This window comes from Panthera tigris, chromosome A2 (assembly GCF_018350195.1).
Source record: "Panthera tigris isolate Pti1 chromosome A2, P.tigris_Pti1_mat1.1, whole genome shotgun sequence".
In the NCBI taxonomy this organism is placed as follows: Eukaryota; Metazoa; Chordata; class Mammalia; order Carnivora; family Felidae; genus Panthera; species Panthera tigris.
The window spans coordinates 108492202-108503475 of record NC_056661.1 but is presented as its reverse complement, the minus strand read 5'-3'; the positions used below and the strand labels follow the sequence as shown (position 1 = coordinate 108503475).

Below are 11274 nucleotides of genomic sequence, written 5' to 3'. Positions count from 1 at the left end.
CTTCTAGTTCCATCTTGGTCACTAACTCTAAGGCCCTGGACAGCTCTGTGCTTCTGTAGATCTCAGTGTGGCTACCTTTGATATAGTGGGAGAGAAGTCAAATATCCTCTAACACACTCTTTATTTGTGATCCCCTAAAATGAAGGGAAAAGCCTCTTACACATTGGCATATAAAATGCAACATGACATATATAGAATAAAAGATAAACATTGACATGAATTTTTTTATTACCAACTGCATCTAATTCTCAAAGTTCTACCTTTCATAGATCTTTTTGTCAAAATATCAGATGCAGATTTAACTTACTCTACTTGTGAAATATGCCATGTATCCCAACTGGCAGTCAGCACTTATCAAATGAGATGGCCAAATTTATTTTCCCATTAAAATTTTTCACTTCTTTTTCAATTCACATAAACACTTTTAGTATGTACTCTAGGATGTAACTATCACTTCATAATTCTAATTTTTAGATGGATGTAGGGTAGATAATGGAGACTTGTGATGAATCAATGGCCCAGAATGTATCAGACACCTCTCATGTCAGGTTCCTTCCTGCTTTTCTCTCAAAGGATTGTCCTATGAGACAATGCATTCTAGAATTGTCCCTTTGTTTATTTCCAGGTGATTTTCATCTTCAAAGCAGTGTACCATAATGGGATGGATGAGTTCATACTTTCTTCTATAAAATAGAACGGCAGACTGGGAAACAGGGGCATTTCTCAGCAGAATTTTAAGAAAGAATACATATACATACATTGGGGGTATTCTAATCACTTCAAGGTGCTGTAAGGCTCTTTATTCTGACTTCCCATCATTCCTGTCATTATTATTTCTCATGTTATGAAAATGACATTCTCACATATAGATGATTTTTCAAAAAGATCTATTCGAATCGATATTTCTCTGTTGGGACAGTGAACCTGAGAGTGCTCTATGGGAAGACAGAAAGTTATCAAAGGCTGATTACTTAAAAGACAGGAGGAATCCATCATGTTACAGATTTACGTGTGTGGTCTAGTCCTAGGGAAAAGATTTCCTTTTCTTCCTGAGGACAAACAGGAAACTAGAAAACTATCTTTTGATACAGGATGGTGACACGGTAGTGATAAAGCTCTTCATATACTTAACTTGGTGACTGTTGTTTCCAGTGTACCCTCTCCATTTCAACTCTTACTTAAAATGTTTGTCTTGAAGATTACCATTACCCTAACAGCAACAGGTGCAGCCCTTAAGTTTTCCAAGGGTTAAGAAAGAACTGTGTCCTAAAACGAAGAGCTTGACCCAACAGTAAGATGCCTCCCACTGCTACTACTGAGAACAAGATATTTTAAAGACTAAAATCCCCTAGTTATAAATATAAACAAAGATCTATTTACATATGTACATTACCTCTCATCCAAACAGGGAGGAAATTGCGCTGAGGGTAAACACAAGAAGTGTGGAACAATGTATTTACATACCTAAAAACTGTTAATACGATCATTTCCTGGTGTTTGTGCTAACGTGCATGTATTTTGGGTCAATTTCCATTTCAGTATGAAGACAACTGAGATGTGGTACTTATCATGGCAAAAGGAACAGAGTTGTTTTTATAGATGACAAGAGAGGAACCTTTCAAAATTCTGGACAGAGAAAAAAAAGCCTAACGCTGAAATGTCGTCTGTGGAAGAAGTCATGTGCTCTGAAGAAATTAAAGCTCTGAGAATATAAGCCCAGATTTTTAAAAAGCCATTTATTTTAAAAAACTGGTTTGTCAAATCACATACACGAGCAGATACACAACTACCAAAGTGGCCCTGTAATAGACACCAGTGGGGCGTTCACCACACAGTACCTGAAAAATACAGCTAAAAAAGAGGAGTCTGTTGAGTATTGAATTTCAGATACCTACTGGACTCCTTGTTGAATGGCTTTAAGTTAGCATATAGTGAGTGAGAGGTAGAGTCCCAAGTATAATAGCTGATGCCTCAGGGCTCCATTTAAAAACAAAACGAAAACAAAAACCATTTCCCCCTTCGCACAAGGGCAGCCTATCCTATTTTTTTTTTCCTTTGTGAAAACGGAAGCCAAGTTTTCTCTTCTCAAATGGTTCAGCATTCCCAGTAAAAGTGTTGTGTGGTGGCCTATTGTGCTTCTTGAGCCATCTAATTTTCTTCACCTTCTGACTCAGATTCTAGGAGAGATGAGAGAGAAAAGTCAGGTTTTTTATTCAGAGATTCCTTTTGTAAAATGTTTATTAAGTAAACGTTATGCCCAACAAGGGGCTCGAACTTTCAACCTGAGATGGAGAGTTGAAGACTCTCTCAACTGAGCCAGCCAGGGGCCCCCAAAGACTCCTTTAGAGTCATGAAAGAGTTTCCAATATGCTACCTACCCCAACCCCCAAAAGGCATTGTTTTTTGCCCTGGTCATGCATTGACTAGGAAAAACAGTCAAACATTCATTCCTTTTTTGCTTTTAAATGAACTTTGCCTTTCTATTTTTTAATTTTTATTTTATTTGTTTATTTTTTTTAAACCATTTTATTGACCTATGACTGATATACAAAAAGCTATACATATTTAACATGCACAACTTGGTGAGTTTAAGATGTGGATTTTTTTTTTTTTTTTTTTTTTTTTAATTTACATCCAAGTTAGTTAGCCTATAGTGCAATAATGATTTCAGGAGTAGATTCCTTAAGCCCCTTACCCATTTAGCCCATCCCCCCTCCCACAACCCCTCCAGTAACCCTCAGTTTGTTCTCCATATTTATGAGTCTCTTCTGTTTTGTCCCCCTCCCTGTTTTTATATTATTTTTGTTTCCCTTCCTTTATGTTAATCTATTTTGTCTCTTAAAGTCCTCATGAGTGAATTCATATATTTGTCTTTCTCTGACTAATTTCACTTAGCATAATACCCTCCAGTTCCATCCACGTAGTTGCAAATGGCAAGATTTCATTCTTTTTGATTGCCGAGTAATACTCCATTGTATATATTTACCTCTTCTTTACCCATTCATCCATCAATGGACATTTTGGCTTTTTCCATACTTTGGCTATTGTTGATAATGCTGCTGTAAACACTGGGGTGCGTGTGCCCCTTCGAAACAGCATACCTGTATCTCCTGGATAAACACCTAGTAGTTGAACTTTGCCTTTCTAATAATGCAGCATGCTCATAAATATTATTGAAGACTGTAATTACTTTTATCCTTCTGGGTCATCTAAAATAAACTTCTCAGGCTTAGTGGGATTCACTCTCATCCATTATTATTCTGCCACCTTGTGTTCCCATTTTTAGCACCAGTCAACTGGTTAATTATAATCCCATAATGTGTAATTAAGCCAAATGCTTTTTTTCCTCCTTTCACAACTGCTGATGATTTCTTCCCCCTTGTCTCCTATAGGGTGGATAATTGAAAAGGTTGTCTTTTGTTTTTTAACACATAGCACTTTTCATTGCTTTGATTTCAGAAAGGAAGGCTAAGATTATAGGCAAGATGCTTGATATGGAAGACACCCTAAGACCTTCAGTTTTAGAGAAGCAACTACAACAACAAAAATCTGTGCAAGAGGTAGATACCTTAAATTATAATGAGAAAGTATTTGCTAAATGACCACCAAAGTCGTTAAATGGAATCATACCTTCTTCTGCATTTTGTAGCCACTCAACGAATTTCTTCATCTGGTCAAGAAAAACACTTTTGCCTTTGGCAACATGTGCTTCTTTGTACCATTTCAATATTGCTTCTTCACTCAGTACATCAGCTGCAATTTCAAAGCAAAGATTTCCAAGTTACTACATAAATATGATGTTAAAAAAAAAAAAGCAACTTTATGTCTCATAATTTAATAGAAAGCAATGACTTTAAATATTGAAAGAGCTGTTATAAAAGAACTCCGTATCTGACACTTATTAAGAAAACAGGAACCAAGCTCATTTCCAATATAGCACAGTGCTGTATTTTGGGAGTTAGCTTGGCAAATACTTTAGTGATGACGATGATATATATCTCATCAGGTATGATATATTGCAAGCTTATCTGTGAGTCACTACTGGGACTTGGAAGTCTTTCTCAGTGCTAATTTGCTGGTAGGAAACTGGGTTATTTTGTAATTTTGCAAATGAATCAGCAATCCCAGCGATTCAGAACACTATGTGTCCTGCCAACTCCAAACACGTCTTGATTAAATAGCAACCTCAAATGACTGGTCTTTTAAGGCGATTTACTCTTTTAGGAGGAAAAAAAAAATGGCAAATAAAAACACATAACTAGAATGTAATAACGCTATTTACAATTAAATATGAAGATCAGCTTTCTGGGTGTATCACAGGACCAACACACTCAAAATCCTATTTTACTCTCTCTTTTTTTTTAAGTTTATATTAAGAGTGTGAGTGGGGGAAGGGGCAGAGAGAGAGAGAGAGAGAGAGAGAGAGAGAGAGAGAGAGAGATAATCTCAAGCTGGCTCCATGCTGTCAGTGCAGAGGTCTTTGTGGAGCTGAATCTCACAAACCATGAGATCATGGACCTGAGCTGAAATCAAGTGTCAGATGCTTAGCTGACCAAGCCACCCAGGTGCCCCTATGTTTATTCTACTGCTAAGTCATGAATCTCTTATAGCATAATATCTTAAGTCACAAGAGTAATGTTTTCCTTGTACTCCATTAAGAGAAAAAGAGACATTAGGTGGACTTCTTACAGGTTTCCAGCAAAATGAATTATCTACTAATACTCGTTACCTTAAATTCTAAACTCCAGAAATGTGCCTTGAAACCCTCAAGTTACCATTAATTTAGACCATTTAATGTTTAGGAAGCAAAATATGAAAATGATAGTCTACATATTTTGCCAATGTTCCAATGGGTTGTCTTTTCAGATTTCAGAGTAAGAAACGAGATGGGATGCAGATAAAAAGGATATTATTGTCCTCAATGCCTGCGCAATCCACCAAAAATGCCGATAAATCATGCTAATGATGTTTGTGCAGTTGAAAGAGAATTTTAACTTACAAAAAATGAGAAAAATAATGAGATTGTTTTCAATGAAAACACCACTATTGTTTTCATTGAAAACACCACTGATGTTTTCATAACCAAAACCTGAAGTGTTTTTTTTTTTTTTTCTTCAAAATTAATAACTGGCTTGGATTCAATGGAAGAGAATGAACTGACGAAAAATACACAGGACTGGCTTTAGAAAATATCAAGTTTGTTTTGTTTGTTTTTATTATTAAATACACTACAAAGCTTAAAGGGAGAAAAAAGTCTGGATTTACTCATCTATAAGAATTCGGTGTAAAAATCAGAATCAGTTGTCCTAGAGAATTATTGTTAGCTTTTAGCTTCCACTTCCAACTCACACCCTGCACTCACAACGATGAAAAACTGCCATCGATTCCCAGCGTTAGTTGAGGCGAGGAGCAAATGCTTCCCAGCCTGAGGAAGTGACTTGTTCTTGTGCAAGGCTGCTTTGCGCAGACTTTGAGAACACTTATTAGCTCCGATATGGATTTTATGTTATTTATTTATTTATTTACTTTAAAGTTTATTTATTTTTGAGAGAGAAAGAGACAGAGAGAGTGTGTGTGTGGGTGTGGGGGAAGAGCGGAGAAATGGGAGACACAGAATCTGAAGCAGGTTCCAGGTCCTGAGCTGTCAGCACAGAGCCCATGTGGGGCTCGAACTCACAAACCGTGAGATCATGACCTGAGCCGAAGTTGGACTAGTAATTGACTGAGCCATCTAGGTGCCCCTCCAACATGGAGCTTAAAAGTCCTATGTAGGGCTCCTGGGTGGCTCAGTCAGTCAAGCGCCCGGCTTTGCCTCAGGTCACGATCTCATGGTTTGTGGGTTTGATCCCGGCATCGGGCTCTGTGCTGACAGTGTGGAGCCTGCTTGGGATTCTCTCTCCCTCTCTGCTCCTAACCCACTTTTGTGTGCTCGCTCTCTCTCTCTCAAAAATAAATAAACTTTAAATAGATAAATGTCCTTTTTAATATTTTGTCTTTGTAGCATTTTTAAGATGCTTGTGATTTAGACAGCTTAAGTTCCAAACTTTTTTAATCATGCTCCCCTAATGGGACAATTTTGAGCGCATACAACCAACATATGTATGCTTTTCAGCTTATAAATTATATGCAAGTACTACAGAACTATTATTATAAAACAAATGGAATTTAAAATGTGACAAACACATAGGGAAATGCTATGTTAACTCCCCACTGTAATGAATTGTGGTGATACCATGCTCATGGTGGAAAGCTGATTGAGGCTGCACTTTAAGGTTATTATTTTTTTTCAGGTTTTTCTTCTGAAGATGGAGAACTCATTCATGTGTTTTATTGCCCCACAGAGGCTGAAAGAGGGCATGCAGCTACTAAAATCTTGTCAACCACAGATACTAGATCATTAGGTAAAACTTATCAGATACACTGTTAGCAGAAAAGGAGACCAGGTGCAAAGCTGAGTTCTTAGAAGAGCCTAATTTTGTAATGAATTCTGCCTGCAAGACCATACTCCTTGTAGAGGGGGGAATAAATAATAACAAAGGGACAAAAGCAACCACCCAGGGCAACTTAGGGGGCAAAGCACAAACATCAAAAAGCTTAAAAAGACACTCAACTTTGGTTTAGTGAAAAGTCTAATCTAAAGAGTAAAGAACTTCTTGAGAAATAAAGAGAGAACTTTTTTTCTCTCCACTAAGGAAAAGTGGGGAGAGTTCTCATTAATAGAAGCAGCAAAGTGTTTGCTGGGATCTCCCAGAGAAATCCTACTAGGAATACAGAATATCAGCGCAAGTCCCGTAAGAAAAGCAGACATCCTACAATTGCATGTAGAACTCCCTCAGATTAAAAAATAATTTTCTCTATCCTGTCTGGCCAACTTCCTCATCACGTCTGGTGGAATGCTGTGTGCCCTTCCTCAGTATCACCCTCTGTGTGCGCCTCATTTTAGAAATGAAACGAGGACTGTAATCCTTGGTTTTCTTCTACACTCTGAAATCCAGGAACTCAGGAACTATTCTGTTCATTAACTCACTTCCAGCATTTAATGGAAGGCCTGCCATCTCCTGTGCATTCAATAAATGTATGATGGACAGATTAATTAACTCGATGAGAACAACTACATATTTCTCAATTTGCAGAGTTAGAATTTAAATGTTAGGTTTTTGTGATGATCAAAGAGGAATTACTGTACGAGTGATTTGAGAATGGCAAAGCTTTCGAGAACATTACTTACATATTTAAGTTAAAAACTATGACTTGGAACTTAGGAAATTCATTATTTTTTAATGAACTAAAATATTCATTACGGGCATCACACAGGGACATTAAGTGAAAAATAATTTACCCTAAGAATATTGATAATGTATAGCGAGAAGGCCACTCACCTTTTTTTTTTTTTTTTTAGAATGAGAACAGGAAGTTTCTTTCAGAAAAATATCCACAAGGGACAGAAATTAACCTAAGAAGTATCTGCAAACAATAAAACCCATGACACAGATAGTGCCAGTACCTGACAGGTTTATATTTCTCTCAGATGGACATGCTGAGAGTATGGTACTTGGCTTTAGAAAGGAAGAGAAAGAAATTATTTCAAAAATGAATAATGTGATGATTGAAGGTTAGTGATGGATTTATTTTTCCTATTGCACAGAAATACAAAAATCTAGATTTAAATCAGAAAGAGAATCTTTACTAAATGACAAATCACCACTTTTTTAGTTCATTAGTGAAAAGTATTATTATTTACAGTTTATTCACTTTTATTTCCCTGTTATTTATATGTTTAAAAAAAATCTTTCAATAATGGCATTTGTTTAAAAAAAAAAAAAGTTTGTCAGAGACATGGGGAATCAAATTCCCAAGTTTCTGTCATCCTCAAGTTCTAGAAATACAGAGAAGATGTGTGTGTACATAATAGATTAAATGGGAGAGAAATTATTTCTAATACATTAAAAAAAAAACAACCCTGCTATAAAGCAAAGTGTTCCTATAGTAAATAAAAGGAATCCACATCATTACATAAAAGACACAAACAAGATACTATTTGATATTTGTTGAATGTGTATGTGTACGTGGAATTAATGAGAAGTATAATCTTGAAACATGTTACCATAGTTCACGGAATTTGTCATTTCTGGCATTTAATGACCCATCAGACAAGTGGTCCTGACCAGCAGTCACAGCATCACCTGGAAATTTCTGAAAATGCAAATTTGTGGGCCCAACCCTGGACCCACCTTCAGAACCTGAATCCCCAAAGGTTGGCTCAGTCAGTTAAGTGTCTGACTTCGGCTCAGGTCATGATCTCCTGGTTCATAATTTCGAGCCCTGTATCGGGCTACATGCTGCCAGCTCAGAGCCTGGAGCCTGCTTCAGATTCTGTGTCTCCCTCTCTCTCTGCCCCTCCCCTGCTCATGCTCTCTCTCTCAAAAAGAAACATTAAAAAATTAAAAAGAACCCAAATCCCTGGGGAATCTGTGTTTTAACAAGCTCTCCAGGTGATTCATATGTGTTATAGCGCTGGGAAAAGAGGGCTTTAATACATAACACTGTTCATCAAGCCTTTCCAGGTGTATTAAATACAGAACAAGGACATCCAAATCCTTGTAAAAACAAATAACATATGTCTCCTGGTGCCCAGATATTTGTTGGATAAAATTAGGTCAAATAAAAGACCACTATCCAAAAAAGGTAAGAAGGTAAACACCATAACTCTCTTAAAAAATGGGATGGAATAATCGCTCCTCGGGGATTCCATGTTTCCAAGAAAAAATATATATATATAATTACTTCTTTCAGAAAAAGACTAGATATATAATTTTGTGCGAAATTATGAAATTACCTAGAAAATAACATTTAGTTTTAACTTCTCAATGATTTATTTTCAGTCTTCACTTTACAGTTTCCTCATTTCATTTACAAAAAGAACGAGGCCAGAATAAAATTGACGTTGACACCTTCCTATGTTCCCGTGGGTCTGCTCATAGTTTCCACAGACCTTACTAACTTTTGATTATTTAAAAAGTGACCACCTAGCTATCAATGGCCTAAGGAAGAGTTTATTCTTCTCCTTTTTTACTTTTTGGTACCCATTTCTTGGTTATTTTATCATTTCTGGTCACTGTTCCTTAGCATATGGGGCCGAACAAGAGGAAATAACTGAAAGCAACCGGTTTTGTCAGTAGTTGTTAAAAGGAGGTCAACGGGGAAGGATGTTGACACTGATGGTTAAAATGAGAAATGTGGAAAAGTGTTTTAATAGATGCCATTACTGACAAAAAAGTAGGGTTTTTTTGTTTGTTTGTTTTGGTGAATAAGTTCAATAATAAAATGAGGTGCTCCTACAGATAAAGCTCCAACACATATGTTTCAGTTACAAAAAGATTTGGTTAGAGACACTGGTTGGGTTAGCTATTAAATGACAAGAAAGCAAATTGTGGGCTTAGGCACTAGTTTATAAAACAGTTCGCTTTTCTGTAGTGGAAAATACTAGCCACTCACAAAGCAAATGGGAAACAAATTTCAGAGGTCTCTCTACCTGTTTATAGTGGAGTCTGCTATGGTGCGTCTGGACAGAATGGCCATAGGCTAGATGGGCATGGCTTCTCCTTGGCTGCTAAAGAAGGTGGGCTAGCAATATGATCTGCAGATTTGGTTCTGATGGGTAACCATGGAGACCATTTACGCCCTAGTTTTAGGATGTTGACTCTCATGACCATGTCCAAGAGGACCTAACTTGGATCTGGCCGGAGGAAAACTCAAATTACTTCAAATGAGACTTAGCAGTCAGTACTTTCTCCTACTGATATAATAAAGATTGTGCCGAATACCTTAATGCTGAGAAAGTAAAATATCACCCAAACACCTGGGGCAAGATATATATCCATCTGAAGAATCTCAACAGCCAGTTAAGACTCTGTGAAGTACCATTAACATCTATAAAATAGTCATTAATAAATAATGTAAAATTTTTATACTAATTCGCCCAAATGATCATCCAAGATAGACAAATGTAAGAGGTACCTCAGTGGCTCAGTGGGTTGAGCACTGGACTTTGGCTCAGGTCATGATCTCACAGTTCACGAGGTTGAGCCCTGCTGACAGCAGAGAGCCTACTTTGGATCCTCTGCGTCACTCTCTCTCTCCCGCCCTCCCCAATTTGCTTGTTCGCTCTCTCTCTCTCTCTCAAAATACACATTAAAAAAGTAGACAAATTTAAGAACACATCAAAAGGAAAAGAAAGATTTGGCTGATGTTAATTTGTACTTTACTTTTTCTTTCTATATTAAATTGCCATTTAAGATTGCCGTACCTTCTACCAAACATTTTATAATGTTCAAAATGTGTTATTTCCTAAGTGTTCTTTCCTCCTCCCCCATAAAACTACATGAACTCAGACCAAAGAATAGTCCAAGATTATTTTTTATATACTGTAGGTATAGAGATGGAGATCAGTTAAAACCCTAATAGCATTCATTTATTGAAGGCAGTGCCAGTTGCCATGACAACCTAATCCTTACAAATATAATGAAAAGACAGTAAAGGGAAATCTAAAAATAGTCATTTCCTTCAAAAACAGGAGCATGGCTGGGCCAAATAATTAAAATACAAAGTAAAAAGCTAATTATTTCAATAATTTTAGTCAGCTTTATGGCATCTGAGAAGATCTCAATATACTATAGGCAGACTTTGGTAATTATAGTTATTAGAGCTAATTCTTACAATTCAAAAATAGACCTAATTACTTTCTGTTATTACAGTCTTTTTCACCACCCCCCCACCCTCCCACAAAATAATAACCGGTTTATCAGTAGTCTTCTGGCAATGTGCCCAGGGGCTTCATCAGGCTGGTTCTTGAGACCATGAATATGTGGCATATGCACTTTCTCTCTTCTAACATAATACGGCTGTCTCACTAAAACTTACAAAGTTTAGCATGAATCCCATGTCTCCCTCTGCCTTAGCCCTTGCACTGGCCCTCAAAGATCTTCAACAAAACAGGGAAACAGAGCGGTAGGGCAACATGGATAGATACCTTTATAAAAGAGAACCACGATCTTCTGAAAAGCTTTCATGAAATGGATGTTGTCATAACAATATTCTTGAACCTTCTGGAGGAGGATCAGCTCTGACTGGCCTTGGGAGCTGAACACAGCCAGGAGTGGAGCGTATTGCTGAAATACAAGTGGGGAGTAAAACCAACCATTAACTTTCTTGGAAGGTACAGAGACAATACTTGAAACACAACAGAAATCTGGAGATTTCTTTAGGAAGCTTTCA

At 37.1% G+C, this 11274-nt stretch overlaps 1 protein-coding gene across 3 annotated transcripts in view; it reads right to left on the bottom strand.

Annotated features, from left to right (window-relative positions):
- Positions 1–1721: 1721 nt before the first annotated feature.
- The window catches only part of BZW2 (basic leucine zipper and W2 domains 2), a 62530-nt gene continuing 52977 nt past the window's right edge, over positions 1722–11274 (bottom strand). For all 3 annotated transcript variants that reach the window (XM_042967686.1, XM_007089083.3, XM_015540656.2), the window contains exons 10-12: positions 11030–11168; positions 3631–3753; positions 1722–2177 (exon numbers count right to left, since the gene is read on the bottom strand). In XM_042967686.1, the coding sequence (XP_042823620.1) occupies positions 2149–2177; positions 3631–3753; positions 11030–11168 (291 nt within the window). In that variant the 3' untranslated portion in view covers positions 1722–2148. The remainder of the gene's footprint in view (positions 2178–3630; positions 3754–11029; positions 11169–11274) is intronic.